Raw genomic sequence first — 24,673 nt, 5'->3', positions numbered from 1 at the left:
CAATAAAATATTTGTTGATAAAAACTGTTTGAAAAACTGCAGGTGCATTAGTAAACCCAAATGGCATGACCAAGTTTTCATAATTCCCCTCTGGGGTATTAAATACCATCTTCCATTAATCCCGATCTCATAAGGATAAGGTTGTATACTCCTCTTAAATCCAGTTTCGAAAACCATTCTGCCCCTACCTATTGGTTAAAAAGATCTGGGATGAGCGGATTCGGATTTTTCACAATAATCTTGTTTAGACTCCCAAACAAGGATGTAAATTCCCATCTTTTTGCTTAGCAAAGAAAAAACAGCCTCCACTGGAGAATTTGAGGCCCAAATATGTCCTGTCTGTAATATCTTTGTAATATATTTCTTCTGAGCTACTCGTTCTGGCCGCGTAAGATTATACAAATGGCTTTTTGGAGCTTGCTGCCTGGAATTAGCTCATATCCGCAATCATGTGCCCTATGTGGTGGTTACCTTTTGGCATTCACCTTGGAGAACACATCAGCGTAATCTGCATTATAATCGGAAATGGGTTTAGTCTTGATTGGGGTGATGTTACTCGAAATACACCGGCCAAAACAACTGGTTTCCCCAGCGACAGATATCACTGGATTGTGTAAACTTCACCGAGGCATTCCTAACATGAACAGTGCTAGGAGAGACTCAAAAGCATGTACTTCTGTCTCCTCCTAATGGAATAACCTGATTTTATGGAAATTATTTTTAGTTGTTTTTCCATAAAATTATTATATAATACTAAAACAGAACTAATTGACAGACATTTCAAAACATACAAACAATCATCCAAAAAATTCCTTAGGGCTCAGACAGATGTGCATTGTTTTTGCTCGCCTATAGACATGCAAAAAAAGCGCTGCTGAAAACGCGTGAAATGCCAAAGTTTCATATATGCTCAGTGCATGAAACTTTGCCCTAGTACTGGAGCTGTTGCACTTTTCCAAATGCAGCATCTCCAAGAAGAGAGAGAAGAGCTGCTGCACTTGGAGAAGCGCAGCAGCTCCATGAACACTGACAGCAGCAGCAGGGTGTTCATTGATGATGGCACTTCCCAAAGGCATAAAGGAATCCCCTGCCATAGCTGTCACAGCTGTGGCAGAGGTGTGCAATGCTATCCCATTGCTTTCATAGAAAACAACGGGATGAAGGCAACCCTCGCAGGGATTTTCGGGGAAGGGCTTGAAATATAAGCCCTACCCCCCAAAAAGCCCTAGCTGCTGTAAAAAAAAACAAAAAAGGGTTTGTTTCTGAACACAGGACAAACAGGGATATCCATTTGGGGGGACAAGTCTTCATTTATATGGGTGCTGTATATATATATTTTTTTTAAATACCACAATTACAAAAAAATTTAAATTGTATTTTTTTCCTTCTGCTTTGCTTAGATTAATTCAAAAACTGTGGGTTCAAAATAGGCAACACACCCCTAGATCAGCTTGCTAGGGGTCTTCTTTTCTAAATAGGGTCATTAGTGGAAGCTTTCTATCATTTTGGCAGCTCAAGGGTTCTACAAGTGTACAATAGGGCTTGAAGAGAGAGAGAGAGAGAGAGAGAGAGAGAGAGATTAAAGTCTACTAATAAACTAAACAGAAACTAATATTGAGTAACTCTGTGGCATTATATTCAATTCTAGAGCTGCTATCACAATTGTGATTTCCATATAGCTTAAATCTCAAAGTTCTCCTCCTGGTGTGTTTTTGAATTAGGGTGACTACCCACTACAGTTTTTTTTTCACTGCAAAATTCGCAGCGTTTTTTGTTCTCCAGGGGTCTATGGGTCTTGTAATGTGAAAATCGTGATTTCGCGGTAAATTGCGATTTTGCGCGATCGCGATTTTAACATTACAAGTCCCATAGACCCCTGCAGAAAAAAAAAACGCTGCGAATTTCGCAGTGAAAAAAACTGTAGTGGGTAGTCACCCTTAGACTTGCTTTTCAGAAATTGAGTTCTTTATATTAGTCATGGTCTAAAAATGTGTTTAATAAGAAATCAGCCCCTCCCACTACATTACTGGAGCTAAAAGTCTAGTCCTATTTATCCTTTATCGTTGACCAAAAATTCTATTGAACTTTGTGTTCAGCTCTGGTCTCAGTATGATGATGTAACATTTGGGGATGAAGATACAGCCCAGAAATCCAGCACTGGAAGTTGAGATGGCAAAAACTTCTACAGCCACCATGTATTTCCCCTTGGTGCTGAGATAGGCTGGGATGAAGGAAATCCACACACTGCAGAAGACCAGCATGCTGAAGGAGATGTACTGAGCCTCATTGAAGACGTCTGGAAGCTTCCTGGCTAGAAATGCTATAATAAAGCTCAACACAGCCAGAAATCCAATGTAGCCTAGGACCATGTAGAAAGCACTGACAGATCCTTCATTACATTGTAAGATTATCTTCCCAACCTCTACCTCAGTGTTATAATCTGGGAATGGTGGAGAGAAAGACAACCAGAAGACACAGATCAGAACCTCTCCTGTTGTGCCAGTAATGAGTAGAGATGTGGACAAATGTCTCCCCAACCACCTCTTTAGTGTTCTGCTAGGTTGGATGGCATGAAAAGCCAAGACTACAGTGACAGTTTTAGCTAAAATGGAAGAAACTGCAAGACTACAAATGATCCCAGTTCCCACCTGTCGAAGCAGACACGAGATCCTTGTGGGCCGTCCAATGAATAAGAGAGGACATAGAAATGAGAAGAGTAGAGAGAGGAGCAGGATGTAGCTCAGGTTCTGGTTATTGGCTTTCACTATTGAAGTGTCCTTGTGTTTTATATATATCCCCAACACAACGACAGTCACAAAACAGAAGAAGAGATTGATAATAACAAGAGATAATCCCAATGTGTCTTCATAGGACAGGAAATCAAGTGGTCGCGGGATACAGGTGTCTCTTCTCTCATTAGACCAGCGGTCTTCAGGACACTCCAAACATCTCTCCATATCTGGAGAGTCAAATTAGATTAGATTAATCCTTACTATAAAAAATAAGTAAATATTACAGCAGATGAGACCACAACTACATCTCAGCTAACAGGATTGCATATCATGTAAATTATCTTTATATGATCACACTCGGTACACCTTGTATATTAACATAATCAATATCAGTAGCCTTACAGAGTAACACAAGACAACTGATAAATATCTGTTACTCACTGGTCTGGTTGGAGATCTCTCCTTCTGCACAGGGGACGCAGTAGTAGCAGCATTTTTGTTTTCCTTCCCATAGGACTTTTCTGTATCCTGGAAGGCAACTTTCGCTACAGGCAGAACTCGGGATCTGTGGTAAAAGAAGAATTACCATGGTTGTGTCATGTTGTACTCCTGGACCTGTAGTTCTATGGGTTTCCAAGAGCACCTTTCATCAGGTGTGGGAAGTTTGAGCTGGCTGGGTGTGTATTACTTCAGCCGGCCATTCACCAGCAGTCTGCTGCACATGAATGCCAACAGCCCTTGCTGGAGGGTGCTGGCCATTTATATTTCCCTCATTCCCTCCCAGAACCCTGGTGTATGGAGTCATGCATGTTTTGCTTGGTGTCACTGCATGCATGCGCTTCTGAGTGGGATCCCCTTGTCTGTTGGTGTAAACAGTGTCTTCTTCTGCTTGTATGCCTTTTACCATCTATGGTGAGCCAGGCCCATAGGTTCCAGTATACGGCTGTCTCTATTGAGATGATTGCCCCACTTGCAGACAGCACTCCCTGGGGTTTGAGTTGTCTTGTACTAGGGACTCACCAGACTACAAGGACACTTATCATGACCTCATAAGCTTAAGTATCTTGGTAAAAATCTGAACTGATACATCATATTTATTAGTTTTTCTATCTGTCGAATTGTGGTAGATGTTTTGGCATTCGTCAGCCATTGTTGGATGTCTGCTCGCAAATCCCATTTACTGTTCAGTCTGTTTCAGTGTCCATTTGTGTGCATTCCTCTTCTTTTAGTGCTGTCCTGGGTATGGTGTGAATTACGCTCATATCGGACATGACAGGTTGATCCTTATTTAGGGTACTTCAGGACATAGCAATTAATTATTGGAATGAGTGAACAAGCTGTTTCCTTTCAAACGACATCCACTTAAATGTGCAGTTAATCTATCTATATATATAAAATTGAATGTAGGCGTGTCTGTGTGTGTGTGTCTGTCTGTCTGTTTGTCCTTTATGCACTACTACACCATTCATCCGATCGCCATGAAACTTTGGGAAGTTGTTGAGTACACTCCTGGAAAGATTACTGGCATAGCACATCTATCCTATGATAAAGGGCACGCGTGCAAGCGTCGTCGACAGTTAGCCCCCCCCCCCCCCCCCACGTAGATCTTTCGATTTCCATCATTGCCACTAATTCTCTCACTTCCCGATGTCGTAGAGCATTGATTATGTCATAAATAGGAAAAGTTAATGGGTCCCAACTCGATTATTAAATTCTAAGTGCAAAAGAATTAGCGTCCAAATTTTACGTACGGAATCTAATTCTTTCACTTCCCCATGTCATAGAAACTTGAAATTTGGCACGAGCATTGATTATGTCACAAATAGGAAAAGTTATTAGGTCCCAACTCGATTATTCAATTCTAAGTGCAAAAGATTTAGCGTCCAAATTTTACATACGGAATCTAATTCTCTCACTTCCCAAAGTCATAGAAACTTGAAATTTGGCACGAGCATTGATTATGTCATAAATATGAAAAGTTAATTGGTCCCAACTCGATTATTCGGTTCAAAGCGCAAAAGAATAAGCGTCCAAATTTTACGTACGGAATCTAATTCTCTCACTTCCCAAAGTCATAAAAACTTGAAATTTGGCACGAGCATTGATTATGTCATAAATAGGAAAAGCTAATGGGTCCAAACTTGATTATTCAATTCTAAGCGCAAAAGAATTAGTGTCCAAATTTTATGTACAGAATCTAATTCTCTCACTTCCTGATGTCATCTATACATATAAAAATGTATGTATGTCTGTCGTCTGTCCGTTATGCATTACTACACCATTCATCCCATCGCCATAAAACTTTGGGAAGTTGTTGAGTACACTTCTAGGAAGATTACTGGCATAGCACATCTATCCTATGATAAATGGCGTGCATGTGAGCGTCGTCGACAGTTACGCCCCCCCCCACGTACATTGTTCAATTTCCATCATTGCCATTAATTCTCTTACTTCCTAATGTCGTAGAAACATGAAATTTGGCACGAGCATTGATTATGTCATAAATAGGAAAAGCTAATGGGTTCCAACTCGATTATTCAATTCTAAGCGCAAAATAATTAGCGTCCAAATTTTACATACGGAATCTAATTCTCCAACTTCCCGATGTCATAGAAACTTGAAATTTGGCACGAGCATTGATTATGTCATGAATAGGAAAAGTTAATGGGTCCCAACTTAATTATTCAATTCTAGCGCAAAAGAATTAGCATCCAAATTTTACGTACGGAATCTTATTCTTTCACTTCCCAATGTCATAGAAACTTGAAATTTGGCATGAGCATTGATAATGTCAAAAATAGGAAATGCTAATGGGTCCCAACTCGATTATTCAATTTTAAACGCCAAAAAATTAGCGTCCAAATTTTATGTACGGATTCTAATTCTCTCACTTCCCGATGTAATTTGGCACGAGCATTGATTATGTCATGAATAGGAAAAGTTAAAGGGTTCCAACTCGATTATTCAATTCTAAGCGCAAAAGAATTAGCGTCCAAATTATACGTACGGAATCTAATTCTCTCACTTCCCAATGTCATAGAATCTTGAAATTTGGCACGAGCATTGATCATGTAAAAAATCCGAAGCCTAATGTGTCCCAACTCGATTATTCAATTCTAAGCTCAAAAGAATTAACGTCCAAACTTTATGTACAGAATCTAATTCTCTCACTTTCCAGTGTCATAGAAACTTGAAATTTGGCACGAGCATTGATTATGTCATGAATAGGAAAAGTTAATGGGTCCCAACTCAATTATTGAATTCTAAGCGCAAAAGAATTAGTGTCCAAATTTTACGTACAGAATCTAATTCTCTCATTTCCCGATGTAATTTGGCACAAGCATTGATTATGTCATAAATAGGAAATGTTAATGAGTCCCAACTCGATTATTAAATTCTAAGTACAAAAAAATTGGCGTCTAAATTTTACGTGCGAAATCTAATTTTCTCACTTCCCAATGTCATTGAAACATGAAATTTGGCACGAGCATTGATTATATCATAAATAGAAAAACTTAATGGGTCCCAACTTGATTATTCAATTCTAAGCGCCAAAGAATTAGTGTCCAAATTTTACGTGCAGAATCTAATTTTCTCGCTTCACAATGTCATAGAATCTTGAAATTTGGCACAAGCATTGATTATGTCATAAATAGGAAAAGCTAATGGGTCCCAACTCGATTATTCAATTCTAAGCGCAAAGGAATTAGCATCCAAATTTTACATACGGAATCTAATTCTCTCACTTCCCAATATCATAGAAACTTGAAATTTGGCACAAGCATTGATTATGTCATATATAAGAAAACTTAATAGGTCCTAAATCGATTATTCGAATCTAAGCGCAAAAGAATTAGCGTCCAAATTTTACGTACGGAATCTAATTCTCTCACTTCCCGATGTAATTTGGCACGAGCATTGATTATATCATAAATAGGAAAAGTTAATGGGTCCCAACGCGATTATTCAGTTCTAAGCGCCAAAGAATTAGTGTCCAAATTTTACGTGCAGAATCTAATTTTCTCGCTTCACAATGTCATAGAATCTTGAAATTTGGCACGAGCATTGATTATGTCATATATAAGAAAACTTAATAGGTCCCAAATCGATTATTCAATTCTAAGCGCAAAAGAATTAGCCTCCAACTTTTACGTATGGAATCTAATTCTCTCACTTCCCAATGTCATAGAAACTTGAAATTTGGCACGAGCATTGATCATTAGAGATGAGCGAGCACCAAAATGCTCGGGTGCTCGTTACTCGAGCTGAACTTTTCGCGATGCTCGAGGGTTCGTTTCGAGTAACGAACCCCATTGAAGTCAATGGGCGACCCGAGCATTTTTGTATATCGCCGATGCTCGATAATTTTTTCATTTGTGAAAATGTGCAAAACCCAAGAAAGTGAAGGAAACGACACAGCAACGGATAGGGCAGGCGAGGGGCTACATGTTGGGCTGCATCTCAAGTTCCCAGGTCCCACTATTAAGCCATAATAGCGGCAAGAGTGCCCCCCCCCCCACAACAACTTTTACTTCTGAAAAACCCTCATTAGCAAGGCATACCTTAGCTAAGCACCACACCACCTCCAACAAAGCACAATCACTGCCTGCATGACACTCCGCTGCCACTTCTCCTGGGTTACATGCTGCCCAACCCCCCCCCCCCCCCGCACGACCCAGTGTCCACAGCGCACACCAAAGTGTCCCTGCGCAGCCTTCAGCTGCCCTCATGCCACACGCTGGCCTCATAGCCACACCACCCTCATGTCTATTTATAAGTGCGTCTGCCATGAAGAGGAACCGCAGGCACACACTACAGAGGGTTGGCACGGCCAGGCAGCGACCTTCTTTAAAAGGGGCGGGGGCGATATCCCACAATGCTGTACAGAAGCAATGAGAAATCCAATCCTGTGCCACCTCCATCAGGAGCTGCACACGTCGGCATAGCAATTGGGAACCCATGTGCCACACACTATTCATTCTGTCAAGGTGTCTGCATGCCCCAGTCAGACCAGGGTTTTTTTATAAATAGTCACAGGCAGGTACAACTCCACAATGGGAATTCTGTGTGCACCCACAGCATGGGTGGCTCCCTGGAACCCACCGGCTATACATAAATAAATCCCATTGCAGTGCCCAGCACAGCTGAGGTAACGTCAGGTTTAATGCAGGTGGGCTTTGGCCCACACTGCATGCCTTAGTCAGACTGGGGTTCTTTACAAGTAGACACATGCAGTTACAACTCCGTGTGGACCGACAGCATAGGCGGGTCCCATGAAGCCACCGGCGGTACATAAATATATCCCATTGCATTGCCCAGCACAGCTGAGGTTACTTCCGATTAAATGCAGGTGGGCTTCGGCCCACACTGCATGCCCCAGTCTGACCGGGGTTTTTAATACATAGACACTGGCAGGTACAACTCCCTAATGTGAAGTCCCTGTGGACCCACAGCATGGGTGGCTCCCTGGAACCCATCGGCGGCACATAAATGTATCCCATTGCAGTGCCCTGCTCAGCAGAGCTAACGTCACATACAATACAGGTGTGCTTTGGCCCACAGTGCATGCCCCAGTCAGACTGGTAATATGTACCCTAACAGTAACCGCGTTGGTGGGAATGTGGTGGCGACTGCGGACCTAGTAGCGCGGTTTTATTTAGTTGGTTTTCGGAATGTGGCTAGTATTAAGTGGGCCGTGGCGGGGGAATGGGGGGGGGGGCTCTCTTGTTTTGTCGGTAAAGGTGAAATTCTTGGACAGCCACCAGACGGACCAATGCAAAGGTATTTGCCAAGAATGTTTTCATTGTTGGAGGAGGAGGGGGATGTTTTTGAGGCACTACGTGTCCTCTCCACGTGTCCGTGGTTATATGCACCTTAACAGTAACCGCATTGGTGGGAAATGGCCTCGCCACCATCATGTCTTTGGGAAGCCTCCGTTTCCACACCCCAGTGACATAGCATTAGCAGCGGTATAGGCAGAGCCCAAAATTAGTAACATTGCAGCAGTAGCATTAGGACAGGCCCCAGTAACATATCACTAGCAGCATTATAGGGGGAGCACAGTATTAGTTCCATTTCAGTAGTAGTAGCAGTCCAGACAGGCCCCAGTAACAATTCCGAAGCAGCAGTATAGGGGGAGCACAGTCTTAGTTCCATTTCAGTAATAGTAGCAGTCAAGACAGGCCCCAGTAACAATTCCGAAGCAGCAGTATAGGGGGAGCACAGTATTAGTTCCATTTCAGTAGTAGTGGCAGTCAAGACAGGCCCCAGTAACAATTCCGAAACAGCAGTATAGGGGGAGCACAGTATTAGTTCCATTTCAGTAGTAGTAGCAGTCAAAAAAGGCCACAGTAACATTCCCATTGCAGCAGTTTAGGGAGATAACAGTCTCTTTCACATTTCAGTAGTTGCAATATAGACAAGGCCCCAGTTACATTTATGTAGCAAAAGTGTAGGCCAACCCCACACACCTTGCTGTACCATGAGTGCAGGCAAAGCCCATAAAAATTACTAGGATTACACTGTAGGCGAGGGCCCAAAAAAATTAGTGTACCAACAGTACTAATGTACCTCAGAAAAGTTGCCCATGCCCAACCAAGAGGGCAGGTGAAACCCATTAATCGCTTTGGTTACTGTGGCTTAATTTGTAACTAGGGCTGGAGGCAGCCCAGTTAAATTAAAAATTGGTTCAGGTGCAAGTTTCAACGCTTTAATGAGAATTGAAACGTATAAACATTGTTTACAAAAGTAATATGACTGAGCCTTGTGGGCCTAAGAAAAATTGCCAGTTCGGCGTGATTACGTGAGGTTTCAGGAGGAGGAGCAGGAGGAGGAGGATGAATATAATACACAGATTGATGAAGCTAAGAGGTCCCCGTTTTTCATGATGATAGAGAACGATGCTTCCATCCGCGGGTGCAGCCTACATATTGTTTAGGTACCGCTGCTGTCCGCTGGTGGAGAAGAGAAGTCTGGGGAAATCCAGGATTTGTTCACCTTTATGAGTGTAAGCCTGTCGGCACTGGCAGTTGACAGGCGGGTACGCTTGTCCGTGATGATTCCCCCAGCTGCACTAAACACCCTCTCTGACAAGACGCTAGCCACAGGGCAAGCCAAAACCTCCAGGGCATACAGCGCGAGTTCAGGCCACGTGTCCAGCTTCGACACCCAGTAGTTGTACGGAGCAGAGGCGTCACGGAGCACAGTCGTGCGATCATACTCCCTCACCATCCTTTTACAGTGCTCCCACCGACTCAGCCTTGACTGGCGAGCGGTGACACAGTCTTGCTGGGGAGCCATAAAGCTGGCAAAGGCCTTGGAGAATGTTCCCCTGCCTGCGCTGTACATGCTGCCTGATCTCCGCGCCTCCCCTGCTACCTGGCCCTCGGAACTTCGCCTTCTGTCACTAGCGCTGTCGGATGGGAATTTTACCATCAGTTTGTCCACCAGGGTCCTGTGGTATAGCATCACTCTTGAACCCCTTTCCTCTTCGGGTATGAGAGTGGAAAGGTTCTCCTTATACAGTGGGTTGAGCAGTGTGTACACCCAGTAATCCATAGTGGCCAGAATGCGTCTAACGCGATGGTTACGAGAAAGGGATCCCAACATGAAGTCAGCCATGTGTGCCAGGGTACCTGAACGCAACACATGGCTGTCCTCACTAGGAAGATCACTTTCAGGATCCTCCTGCTCCTCCTCCTCAGGCCATACATGCTGAAAGGATGACAGGCAAGCAGCATGGGTACCCTCAGCAGTGGGCCAAGCTGTCTCTTCCCCTTCCTCCTCATGCTCCTCCCCCTCCTCCTCCTCCTTCTCCTCCAAAACGCGCTGAGATATAGACATGAGGGTGCTCTGACTATCCAGCGACATACTGTCTTCCCCTGCCTCCGTTTCCGAGCGCAAAGCGTCTGCCTTTATGCTTTGCAGGGAACTTCTCAAGGGGCATAGCAGAGGAATGGTGACGCTAATGATTGCCGCATCCCCGCTCACCATCTGGGTAGACTCCTCAAAGTTTCCAAGGACCTGGCAGATGTCTGCCAACTAGGCCCACTCTTCTTTAAAGAATTGAGGAGGCTGACTCCCACTGCGCCGCCCATGTTGGAGTTGGTATTCCACTATAGCTCTACGCTGCTCATAGAGCCTGGCCAACATGTGGAGCGTAGAGTTCCACCGTGTGGGCACGTCGCACAGCAGTCGGTGCACTGTCAGATTAAACCGATGTTGCAGGGTCCGCAGGGTGGCAGCGTCCGTCTTGGACTTGCGGAAATGTGCGCTGTGCCGGCGCACCTTTCCGAGCAGGTCTGACAAGCGTAGGTAGCTTTTCAGAAAGCGCTGAACCACCAAATTAAAGACGTGGGCCAGGCATGGCACGTGCGTGAGGCTGCCAAGCTGCAGAGCCGCCACCAGGTTACGGCCGTTGTCACACACGACCATGCCCGGTTGAAGGCTCAGCGGCAAAAGCCAGTGGTCGGTCTGCTCTGTCAGACCCTGCAGCAGTTTGTGGGCCGTGTGCCTCTTCTCTCCTAAGCTGAGTAGTTTCAGCACGGCCTGCTGACGCTTGCCCACCGCTGTGCTGCCACACCGCGCGACACCGACTGCTAGCGACGTGCTGCTGCTGACACATCTTGATTGCGAGACAGAGGTTGCGTAGGAGGAGGAGGAGGAGGATGCTGGTTTAGTGGAGGAAGCATACACCGCCGCAGATTCCAGCACCGAGCTGGGGCCCGCAATTCCGGGGGTGGGTAGGATGTGAGCGGTCCCAGGCTCTGACTCGGTCCCAGCCTCTACTAAATTCACCCAATGTGCCGTCAGGGAGATATAGTGGCCCTGCCCGCCTGTGCTTGTCCACGTGTCCGTTGTTAAGTCGACCTTGGCAGTAACCGCGTTGGTAAGGGCGCGTACAATGTTGCGGGAGACGTGCTCGTGCAGGGCTGGGACGGCATATCGGGAAAAGTAGTGGCGACTGGGAACCGAGTAGCGCAGGGCCGCCGCCGCCATCATGTTTTTGAAAGCCTCCGTTTCCACAAGCCTATACGGCAGCATCTCCAGGCTGATCAATTTGGCTATGTGCACGTTTAGCGCTTGAGCGTGCGGGTGCGTGGCGGCGTACTTGCGCTAGCGCTCAAACAGTTGCGCTAGCGACGGCTGGACGCTGCGCTGAGAGACATTGCTGCATGGGGCCGAGGACAACGGAGGTGAGGGTGTGGGTGCAGGCCGGGAGACGGTCATGCCTGTGTCCTGAGAGGGGGGGTTGGATCTCAGTGGCAGGTTGGGGCACAGGGGGAGATGCAGTGGTGCAAACCGGAGGCGGTGAACGGCCTTCGTCCCATCTTGTGGGGTGCTTGGACATCATATGTCTGCGCATGCTGGTGGTGGTGGCTCCACGGCTGATCTTGGCGCGACAAACTTTGCACACCACAGTTTGTCGGTCGTCTGCACTCTCAGTGGTGGATTATTCAGTCTGGCCCTGCCTCTACCCCTGGCCACCGCACTGCCTCTTCCAACCTGCCCTGCTGCTGCACTTGCCTCCCCCTCTGAAGACCTGTCCTCAGTAGGCTTAGTAAACCAGGTGGGGTCAGTCACCTCATCGTCCAGCTGCTCTTCCTCTGAATCCTCTGTGCGCTCCTCCCTCGGACTTACTGAAATTACTACTACCTCACTGACAGACAACTGTGTCTCATCGTCATCGTCCTCCTCACCCACTGAAAGCTCTTGAGACAGTTGCCGGAAGTCCCCAGCCTCATCGCCCGGACCCTGGGAACTTTCCAAAGGTTGGGCATCGGTCACAACAAACTCCTCCGGTGGGAGAGGAACCATTGCTGCCCATTCTGGGCAGGGGCCCGAGAACAGTTCCTGGGAGTCTGCCTGCTCCTCAGAATGTGTCATTTTAATGGAGTGAGGAGGCTGGGAGGAAGAAGGAGCAGCAGTGAGAGGATTCAGAGTTGCAGCAGTGGACGGCGTAGAAGTCTGGGTGGTCGATAGATTGCTGGATGCACTTTCTGCCATCCACGACAAGACCTGCTCACACTGCTCAGTTTCTAATAAAGGTCTGCCGCGTGGACCCATTAATTGTGAGATGAATCTGGGGACACCCGAAACTTGTCTCTCTCCTAATCCCGTAGCAGTCGGCTGCGATACACCTGGATCAGGAGCTCGGCCTGTGCCCACACCCTGAATTGGGCCTCCGCGTCCTTGCCCGCGTCCACATCCTCTAAGCCTACCCCTACCCTTCAGCATGGTGTATTACGAGTACAGCAGAAACAGAACGCTGTAATTAAATGTGCCGCTTATTGGCCTGTGGTTGGAGGCTGACGGAACGCACAGCAGAGCTAGGAAACAATTATGCGCAAGCCTGTAGTGAGATGTAGGTGCGTATGACTGAGCTAGTGGAATTCACAGCTAAGAAGCAGTCAAGTGGCCAAAGGCCAGTGGTAGGCCTTAAGTATTTTGCTTCTATTTTTTTAAATGGTGAGGTGAAACACCAGACAGACCCTGTATGCAGCGTATATTATGTATACTGTTTCCCTCTGGCGGTATGATGGCCGAGATGTAACGGGCACAGCAGAGCCAGGAAACAATTATGCGCAAGCCTGCTATAACGCTTAGCTGCGGATTAATTATTACTACTACCCCCCCGCAGACACGCATTACACTGAAGACGGTCACAGGCAGCCCAAATATAGTATTTTTCCCCAATTTTTTTGAAAAAGCCCACTGCCTATATAGACAGTATATCTCCTTCACCTTTCCCACTGTCCCTGCCTCCCCAGTACTGCCCCTATACCCTATACAATGACTGCAGACTGAGGATGCAATGGTCTGCACGCCCGATAAACAAAAAAACAAAATTGTGCAACACTGCTAAAAGCAGCCTCAACAGTACTGCACACGGTCAGATGTGGCCCTAAGAAGGACCGTTGGGGTTCTTGAAGACTAAAATAACACCTAACACTCTCCCTATAGCAGCTACAGCAGCATCAGAAGCACTTTCCCTGATCTCTGTCAGCATGCATCTGTGGCGAGCCGCGGGCGGGGCAGATTTTAATACTTCGGTGTCACCTGATCTCCCCAACCACTCACTGCAGGGGGGTGGTATAGGGCTGGAACGTCACAGGAGGAAGTTGTAATGCCTTCCCTGTCTTTCTATTGGCCAGAAAAGCGCGCAAATTTCTCAGAGAAGAAAGTGAAAGTAACTCGAACATCGCGTGGTGCTCGTCTCGAGTAACGAGCATCTCGAACACCCTAATACTCGAACGAGCATCAAGCTCGGAAGAGTACGCTCGCTCATCTCTATGTATCACCTAAAAGATAGTTTTATTCTGTTGTCTTTTTTAATTCAAATATGTTTAAATGTGTATTTAAGCCCTTATTAAGCCACCTAATCAAGACATGGTTCTGGCATCCATCGGATCTAATGCCAAGAGCTGTAAAAATATGGAGTTGCGGATTGTTTATTGTAATTGTAACCTTCCTCCATGGTTGGATGAAATGAATATTTAACTCAGATTTTATTGAACCTCTGTCATGCTTCAATAAATAGAAATCTGGCATAAACAAAAGTAAAATTCCTCTTCGTCCTTTGTCGCTGGTACAGGGCTGGATATTTTATGGGACAGCCCATAGTTCCTGGGATTGCCCTGAGACGCTGGCAGTGGGGTCACAGGTCTTCTCTAACAGATGCACGTGCGTTTTTTATGCCCCGGCTTTTAGCAGCTGCCATACAAAAATATTCCAAATGCATTTAAAAGATGAAAAACACAAATCAAATAAAATAAAGTACACCTTGTGGGACAAAAAGATAAACAAAGCTAAATAAAATTAACAAAAGTTCTTTTGTAGATTATTTGCAAAAAACAAAGCCTGCAGATCCTACACTATATGGGGGTAAGTATGTTGTAAATCTTATATTGTGATCTTCCTAATGTGTTTTAATAAAATAGCTGCTCATGAATATTCATTAGGGGTTATGTCCCAGGCTTCTCTGCTTACAATAGTTAACAGCAATTTTCTCTATGTGTTGACTGCTGAAACAGGAAAACCCTGTTATCACCTGGAGAAGTTGTGAATTCCAAAGGATTAAACTGTCATTAATGGTAAACTGCCGATGACCATTGTCTTCATGGAAGTGTCCGACTAGATGTTTCTCCACAGTACCGTTAGAATGTACATTATAATTTACCAGATCAAATCTTACAGGACCATTTCCTTTATCATCCAGGTAAATCAATTCTCCCCCAGGAGTCATAACATGAATTCCCTTCATATAACGATTCAACTACAAAGAATAAATGAGATGAAGGGCTGGTTCAAACTTTAGAAAGACAGAAAATCTAGAAACTAATTGTGATCAAAATCCACATTTATCATCATGTAAGAGAGTGAAATATACAGACAGAGTAACCTACATGAAGGACTTCTTATTAACACTAAATGTTTGGTTCTCAGTTACAGTGAATATCTGATTGTAAACAACTTTCCATAAATCAGTAGTACAGGGAAATATGAAAAACAGCTTTCCAATACACCTTATTACAGAAGGATGCCTTTATCTCCACTTATTAGACACCTCTCCTCTCCCCTTGCCTCCTTAACTGCTTAGGCTCTCCGAATTCACTGACCAAATCCCTAACCAGAGAGGAGACAGCTGATCAGCTTCACTGAGACCTCAGATTGCATGCTGCAATTGAAGGCTATGGAGAAAAAACAGACCAGAAAGCAGGAGTGAAGTATGACAGAGAGATATACAGATTCATTGCTGCTGCAGCTTCTATTTTATCACCTCTGCTCTGGATTCACAGTCATACTGCTCAGTACTGCTGTATAATGTCCTCCATGCTTCTGCTTCTCATGATGTGTTGCAGAGATAGGGAGCCAGGATATATTCCTTTTGCTCACTGAATGAAGTTGGAGCATGTAAGAGATCTTTTCTGGCTAACCGCCTCCATTCAGATGAAACAGGCAGTTGTTCATAGATGAATGGTGGTCTGTTGACATGGCTCAACAGTTGCTTGGACTTTAGGTGAGCTGAAAACCAAGCAACTCAGATGAGTAAGCGATTCTCGCTCACTTGCCCTGTTGGGTCCTGTGTTTGTGGTGGGAAACAAGCATCTATAATAACTATTTGGAGATATTTCTCAGCCAACTATGGACCTGTGTAAAAGTACACTTAATTTTATCCCAATCTTTTTTTATTTTGCTGCTGAATCGATAAGTAACTGGAGTTTATGAAAATAGTTGAGATTAATGTTTTTAAAATTGAATCTGTTACTTACTATTATTCCTGTAAGCTAAGCCAATGAACTGAAAGTTTGTGACTAGAGATGAGCGAGCGTACTCGGAAAAGCACTATTTGCTTTATCCGAGTATCGCTGTGCTCGTCCCTGAAGATTCGGGTGCCGGTACGGAGCGGGGAGCTGCAGGGGAGAGCGGGGAGGAACGGAGGTAAGATCTCTCTCTCCCTCTCTCCCGCCCGCTCTCCACTGCTCCCCGCTGCGACTCACCTGTCAGCCGCAGCGGCACCCAAATCTTCAGGGACGAGCACAGCGATACTCGGATAGAGCAAATTACTCGAGCGAGTAGTGCTTTTCTGAGTACGCTCGCTCATCTTTATTTGTGACTAGAGATGAGCGAGCACCAAAATGCTCGAGTGCTCGTTACTCGAGCTGAGCTTGTTTCGAGTAACAAACCCCATTGTAGTCAATGGAAGCCTCGAGCATTTTTGAATGAACCCACAGCTGCTGCTGGCGGCTCCATTAAAAACAATGGTCTGCCGGAACCCCTAAATTGTATTTCATGGAAGGGCATTACATATAAGCCCTTCTCTGAAAAACAATAATTTTAGGATAAAAAAATAGAAAAATAAAAAAAAACCTTACATCTCTGCCGCTGCCGTGTCCCCCACGGGGATGCAGAACACATCTGCCGCAAGCAGCAAATGTTTCCTTCATTCCCGCTAGTAAAAAGAATTCCCTGCTGCTGCACCTGCCACATCTGTGACAGATGCAGCAGAGGAATTCTTCAATTTCCTACCGCAGGATTCTGCTGCCGTCTCCCTGTCATTGGATTTCAGGGAAGGCGTTTAAATATAAGCCCTTCTCTGAAAAAACAGTAAAAGAAGTGTAAAAAAAAAAAAAAAAAAATACATACTCACCTCCCTTCAGCTGCCGGGGCTCAGCCTTGTCTTTTCTCCGCTGTCCCCGTCTCTGTAGTGCTGATCTATCAGCAGGTGGGGATTTAAAATCACAGACAGCTCTGTCCTCAGCCAATCACAGGCAACTCTCCTCTGTCATTCATTCCTAATGAATGATTGATGTGGCAAATGCATCAGCAGAGAATTCTTTTTACTAACGGGAATGAAGGAAACATCTGCTGCATGCGGCAGATGTGTTCTGTTTCCCCGCGGGGGACACGGCAGCGGTGAAGAGGTAAGGATTTTTTTATTTATTTATTAATTTTTTTACACTAAAATTATTGTTTTCCAGGGAAGGGTTTATATGTAAAGCCCTTCCATGAAAAACAATTCAGGGGTGCCGGCAGACCATTGTCTTCAATGGAGCCGCTGGCAGCAGCCACAGCTCCTTTGAAAACAATTTAGTGTGTGTCCTGTCCATCCGCACAATATAACAAGACTGTACTCACTTTACACTGTCTATTTTTTGCTAAATTGTATGCAAAATACTATTTTGCATACATTTTAGCAAAAAATAAACCTGTGGGGAGGAGAGTGTGAAATTTTCTCGGGCACCCGAGCACCACAATTTTCTCGGGCACTTGGTGCTCGCTCAAGTTACGAGTACTTTCGAGTATGCTAATGCTCGAACGAGCATCAAGCTTGGATGAGCGTGCTCGCTCATCTCTATTTGTGACCCTAATGTAAGCAATGAAAACCTCCACTCTGCCCCTTTTAATTTAATAATGAGCGGACTACAAAGCAGCGCAGCTCAATGCACTGCAGATTTCATCGCTCCCATCGGGGGAACGATGGGGGAGGTAAGTATATTTTCATCCTTCGACTCCACCGGTCACCCATTTTAAGCCCATAAGCTTTGCTCATGGGGCTAAAAGTAGTTGACAGAGTCTCTTCAAGAAGTTTGCTAAGTGAAGCTACAGTAGATTCTAAACATGCCAAATGCCTTCCACTGCAATATCCTTCCACTACATTCTGTGCAATGGCCTCATTTACTGACTTCTTACTACCAGCAATGTATTTACTTTTTTCTTCCAAATTAACCCTTTAAAGGGGTTTTGTTAGTAACACAAAATACCGTCCCCCTGCCTAAAATAACAAACAGGATCTATTCACCTCTCCTGGGGCCCTGGGACACAGACTGGGTGGAAACATGTGATCGCTGGGGCCAATCAGAGGCTGCAGGTTCACAGTCAAAGCTTCTGGAATTCAGTTTGGGAACATGACACTGCAACCTCTTTTTAGCTACAGCAGTCATGTGCTACCATCCAGCCTGTCTACCCCAAAGCAACCTTCAATGCTGGCTGTCAACTGTGTCCTGGGTCCCTAAGAGGTGAGTATGCTTTAGTCTGTTATTTTAAACAGGTTTTTTTTTTACAGACAAAGCTTCTTTAAATGAGTTGTCCAGTTGTAAAATATTTATAGTCTTTACTCAGGACAAATCATCAACAGTAGATTGGCGAGTTCGCCAGGTCAATTCCCTCATGCACTGAATTGGTTTCTGCAGGAAGGAGACAGCTCTGTTCTTACTGCAGTGGTCAGGCTTTTTATTGCAAACCTAATTTCTATTGAAAAGAAAGGTAATTTTTCCCGCAATACCAAACCAGATCACTTCTATAAGAACGGAGCTGTCTATTTCCTGCAGAAATCATCTCAGTGTATGAGTGGACAACCCCTTTAGGGCCACGCCTATTCCAGCATTATCAACCTCAGGAATCTATTGTTTCTTTCTCATCCCATTCTGAGGGCTGTGCTTGTATTTTTTTCCTATATCAGCTGTGCGAGAGCTTGTTCTTAGCATGGTAACATATGCTTTTATAAGGCAAAGATTTGGAATGTTTATGACGTGGTATTTATGTTTATAACTTTTTTGGAAGGGAATACAAAAGTAAAAAAAAAACTTACTTGGTTTTTAGGTGAGCTGAAACCAAGCAACTCAGATGAATAAGTGATTCTCACTCACTTGCGCTCATAGAATCATAGTTGGAAGTAACCTCCAGGGTCATCTTGTCCAACCCCCTGCTCAGTGCAGGATCACTAAATCATCCCAGACAGATATTTTTCTAGCCTTTGTTTGAACGCTTCCATTGAAGGAAAACTCCCTACCTCCCAGGGTAACCTGTTCCACTCAAGTTTCTATGACATTGGGAAGCGAGAAAATTAGATTCCGTACGTAAAATTTGGGCGCTAATTCTTTGGCGCTTAGAGTTGAACAATCGAGTTGGGACCCATTAGCTTTTCCTATTTATGACATAATCAATGCTCGTGCCAAAAATCAATTTTTTATGACATTGGGAAGCGAGAAAATTAGATTTTCCGTACGTAAAATTTGGGCGCTAATTCTTTTGCGCATAGAATTGAATAATCGAGTTGGGACCTATTAGCTTTTCCTATTTATGACATAATCAATGCTCATGCCAAATTTTATGTTTCTACGACATCAGGAAGTGAGAGAATTAGTGGCAATGATGGAAATCGAACGATCTACGTGGGGGGTCGTAACCGTCGACGACGCTCGCGCACGCGCCATTTATCGTAGGATAGTTGTACTATGTCTATAATCTTCCCAGGAGTGTACTCAACAACTTCCTAAAGTTTCATGGCGATCGGATGAATGGTATAGTAGCGCATAAAGGACAAACAGACACGCACACAGACAGACACACAGACACGCAGACACACAGACAAACAGACACACAGACACGCATACAGACAGACACACACACAGACAGACACACAGACACGCATACATTCAATTTATATATATAAAGCTGAAAGCCCTCACTGACTGACTGACTGACTCGCCGAAAAGTTCTCCAACTTCCCAATGTCCTAGAAACATGAATTTTGGCACGAGCATAGATTATCTCCAAAATAGGATAAGTAATTGGGTCCCAACTCGATTATTCAATTCTAGCGCAAAAGAATTGGCGTCGAAATTTTACGTACATAATCTAAATCTGTCACTTCCCAATGCCTTAGAAACTTAAAATTTGGCACGAGCATTGATTATGTCATAAATAGGAAAAGCTAATGGGTCCCAACTCGATTATTCAATTCTATGCGCAAAAGAATTGGCGTCAAAATTTTACGTACGGAATCTAATTTCTTCCCTTTCCGGTGTCATAGAAACAGGAAATTTGGCACGAGAATTGATTATGTCATAAATAGGAAAAGCTAATGGGTCCCAACTCCATTATTTAATTCTATGCGCAAAATAATTAGCGTCCAAATTTTACGTGCAGAATGTAATTTTTTTCACTTTCCGGTGTCATAGAAACGTGAAATTTGGCACGAGCATTGATTATGTCATGAATAGGAAAAGCTAATGGGTCCCAACTCCATTATTCAATTCTATGCACTAAAGAATTAGCGTCCAAATTTTACGTGCGGAATGTAATTTTTTTCACTATCCGGTGTCATAGAAACACGAAATTTGGCACGAGTATTGATTATGTCATAAATAGGAAAAGTTTATAGGTCACAACTCGATTATTCAATTCTAGCGCAAAAGAATTAGCGTCCAAATTTTACGTGCGGAATGTAATTTCTTCACTTTCCAGTGTCATAGAAACAGGGAATTTGGCACGAGCATTGATTATGTCATAAATAGGAAAAGCTAATGGGTCCCAACTCGATTATTCAATTCAATGCGCAAAAGAATTAGCGTCCAAATTTTACGTACGGAATCAAATTTTCTCACATTCCGGTGTCATAGAAACGGGAAATTTGGCACGAGCATTGATTATGTCATAAATAGGAAAAGCTAATGGGTCCCAACTCCATTATTCAATTCTATGCGCAAAAGATTTAGCGTCCAAATTTTACGTGCGGAATGTAATTTTCCCACTTTCCGGTGTCATAGAAACGGGAAATTTGGCACGAGCATTGATTATGTCATAAATAGGAATAGCGAATGGGTCCCAACTAGATTATTCAATTCTAGCGCAAAAGAATTGGAGTCGAAATTTTACGTACGGAATCTAATTATCTCACTTTCTGGTGTCATAGAAACATGAAATTTGGCACGAGCATTGATTATATCATAAATAGGAAAAGTTATTAGGTCCCAACTTGATTATTCAATTCTAGCGCAAAAGAATTGGCGTCGAAATTTTACGTGCGGAATGTAATTTTTTCACTTTCCGGTGTCATAGAAACAGGAAATTTGGCACGAGCATTGATTATGTCATAAATAGGAAAAGCTAATGGGTCCCAACTCCATTATTCAATTCTATGCACTAAAGAATTAGCGTCCAAATTTTACGTGCGGAATGTAATTTTTTCACTTTCCGGTGTCATAGAAACAGGAAATTTGGCACGAGCATTGATTATGTCATAAATAGGAAAAGCTAATGGGTCCCAACTCCATTATTCAATTCTATGCACTAAAGAATTAGCGTCCAAATTTTACGTGCGGAATGTAATTTTTTCACTTTCCGGTGTCATAGAAACAGGAAATTTGGCACGAGCATTGATTATGTCATAAATAGGAAAAGCTAATGGGTCCCAACTCCATTATTCAATTCTATGCGCAAAAGATTTAGCGTCCAAATTTTACGTGCGGAATGTAATTTTCCCACTTTCCGGTGTCATAGAAACGGGAAATTTGGCACGAGCATTGATTATGTCATAAATAGGAAAAGCGAATGGGTCCCAACTAGATTATTCAATTCTATGCGCAAAAGAATTAGCGTCCAAATTTTACGTACAGAATCTAATTTTCTCACTTTCTGGTGTCATAGAAACATGAAATTTGGCACGAGCATTGATTATATCATAAATAGGAAAAGTTATTAGGTCCCAACTTGATTATTCAATTCTAGCGCAAAAGAATTGGCGTCGAAATTTTACGTGCGGAATGTAATTTTTTCACTTTCCGGTGTCATAGAAACAGGAAATTTGGCACGAGCATTGATTATGTCATAAATAGTAAAAGCTAATGGGTCCCAACTCCATTATTCAATTCTATGCGCAAAAAATTAGCGTCCAAATTTTACGTACGGAAGCTAATTTTCTCAGTTTCCGGTGTCATAGAAATGGGAAATTTGGTACGAGCATTGATTACGTCATAAATAGGAAAAGCTAATGGGTCCCAGCTCCATTATTCAATTCTATGCACTAAAGAATTAGCGTCCAAATTTTACGTGCGGAATGTAATATTTTCACTTTCCGGTGTCATAGAAACGGGAAATTTGGCACGAGCATTGATTATGTCATAAATAGGAAAAGCTAATGGGTCCCAAGTCGATTATTCAATTCTATGCGCAAAAGAATTAGCGTCCAAATTTTACGTACATAATCTAAATCTCTCACTTCCCAATGTCATAGAAACATGAAATTTGGCACAAGCATTGATTGTGTCATAAATATGAAAAGTTAATGGGTCCCAACTCGATTATTCAATTCTAAGCCCAAAAGAATTAGTGTCCAAATTTTATGTACGTAATCTAATTCTCTCACTTCCTGATGTCATTTTATATGAAGGAAACGTTGCATGGTTACCTCCCCGTGGTATTTCCTGGGTAACGCAGAGAACTATGCAAAATGGTGAACATATGTTTTTCCTCAGTATCTCTAAAGTAACCACGACTTCATAAGATTTTCCGTGTGAACACCAGATAAACACCAGTACCAAATTAACTCGGGCGAAGTCGGGTATATCAGCTAGTTTTATATATATAGATGATGTTTGTAATGCTTGATAAAGGCGCCATATGTGCGCAGAAACGCGTTGCATTGTCCTAGCCGGGAGCTTGGCTTGAATCACTCAGCCTTTTTTTCAGTTTACTGGTAAAGCTTGTAAAGCTATTTTGTGATTTTATTTCCCCCAGTATGGGGTAATAAATAATTTCTTTGACATAAGAGTTGGAGAGCGCAGAGGTTTTTTCTGCTCTAGCAGCAATTCTCTTCTACCTTCTCCATCACTCCAAGCAGATAATCTGCTACCACATGGCCCGACACCCCAGCTCTGCATTCATATGGAAGACATGAACACCTCTACAAGGGGACTGTTTATTGAACTGGACTAATGATAAACAAAAGAACGCTGTCTGGATCGCTGAACACCTCATCTCTGCTGCTTTACTAAATGCTGCTGAGCCTCAAGTGAAGTTACCTGAAGTATTGTTTGTTGTTTCATTAACATTACAACTCGAATGGAGCACAACTCGCATTCAGGGTTGAGTTACTATTTGCCTTCATTATCTTCATTAAAAGTTTCTTCAGCATTGTAGTGTGTGGTGTCTGCCTGTATGTCCTTTGACCTCTGGCCTGCATGCCCCTTACTTGGGAGCCTCCTGGGAACAAGAACCAGCAAACAGTCCAATAACTCTGGTTTCCTGTCCTGTGGCCTGTTGCTCACACTACCACCCCAGCTGGTTGGCCATACCCTCCTACACATGAGTAGCACTTTGTGATCTCATTGCTTGTGGTACCTATTATATAATAAATTGAGCTACTTTTTCTCTATCAAATTTTTGTGGTGCCATTTTCATCAAGATTTGTGATTTATAAGGTGCCAGGAGTTATATTGGTTCCTTATGGTTGCAGCGGAAGCAAACCAAGGGATCACAGTTGCCCTCCTGTCAGGATCTTACAGGTACACTGGGCATTGATAGATATACCTGTCACTGTGCAGGATCAGCATCTGCCTCCAACTGATATCACTTGTCACAAAGGGGTTAAATATAAATAATTAACATTGATATAATCTCAGAACTGGAGCTCTCACCTTCCAGGAATCCTTTTCCCTTTGGATATTAAATAATTTGGGTTGTTCCTGTCTTTTATATGGGTAAATCAGATGATGTAAGGCATAAGCCACAATATACACTGCAGAGTACACACTGAATGTGTATCGGAAATTGTCCACATCATACAGAGAGCGATCTACATTACTGAGAACAGCACTTTCATTACACGGCCTCCATAAGTCATCAATTCCAACACAACAAAAAAAATACTCTTTCCATACATCAAACATTAACTCAGCCTCCGGATATTTTAGAGGACCGGCTGTCAGTAAATGTTCCTTTAATCCTGGGATTCTTCCTTCATGAACAGCGAGCTGGAAAGATCTACGTAATGTAGTGTATTCAGTTAATGCTTTTAGAACAATAGATGAGAGTACGATTACAACTTTCCTGGCATTGAAGAAGTGAGACAATATACAGTTCAATATACGTAAGCCATGTGAGGAACCAACAAATAAAATAACGTCACAATGGGTCTTCCAGATGTGATACAACACCTTCCTGTCGGCCACAGAGGAGATCATAAAACGATAATTACTGACAGATTCTATATAAGCTACACAGATGCCGCTCTGTGTTATCACATTGTACAGCTCCATGCCGGCTCGTCGGCTGCTCTCATCGTCTAACGTCACTATCCCCACCCAGCTCCAGCCAAAATGCTTCAGTAGCAGAACAACAGCTTCATACTGAGCCGACTCTTCAGGAACTGTGCGATAGAAATAAGGGAACCGCAGCTTGTTGGTAAATGCAGGATCCATCGCTCCATAGCTGATCTGTGGGGAGAACATCAAACCAGCAGGAATTCTCAACTTTAATTTGCATAATAAAATCATAATCCAGATTATTTAGGAAACATATTTCTCTGATCAACAGCCCCTTCATGTACATTTAGATTATTCCTCACTGTGGTCATGCAGTTTGGTGATGGAGCACTAAGGTCCCACATTCTATCGATTGCTGAGGATCCCATATTTAAGAACTAACATGTTTCATGTACC

General features: G+C 43.5%; 1 protein-coding gene across 1 annotated transcript; it reads right to left on the bottom strand.

The window, feature by feature from the left end:
• Positions 1-2,057: 2,057 nt before the first annotated feature.
• Positions 2,058-24,433, bottom strand: LOC136621764 (vomeronasal type-2 receptor 26-like). Its single transcript, XM_066597900.1, has 4 exons — positions 23,651-24,433; positions 14,782-15,006; positions 3,174-3,297; positions 2,058-2,959 (listed from the first exon to the last, which is right to left on the bottom strand). The coding sequence occupies exons 1-4, from the start codon at positions 24,431-24,433 to the stop codon at positions 2,058-2,060; spliced, it is 2,034 nt and encodes a 677-aa protein (XP_066453997.1).
• Positions 24,434-24,673: the final 240 nt, after the last annotated feature.

This window comes from Eleutherodactylus coqui, chromosome 1, assembly GCF_035609145.1.
Source record: "Eleutherodactylus coqui strain aEleCoq1 chromosome 1, aEleCoq1.hap1, whole genome shotgun sequence".
Taxonomy (NCBI): domain Eukaryota; kingdom Metazoa; phylum Chordata; class Amphibia; order Anura; family Eleutherodactylidae; genus Eleutherodactylus; species Eleutherodactylus coqui.
Note: the sequence above shows the minus strand (reverse complement) of the source record. Positions and strands in the feature narration are given on the sequence as shown.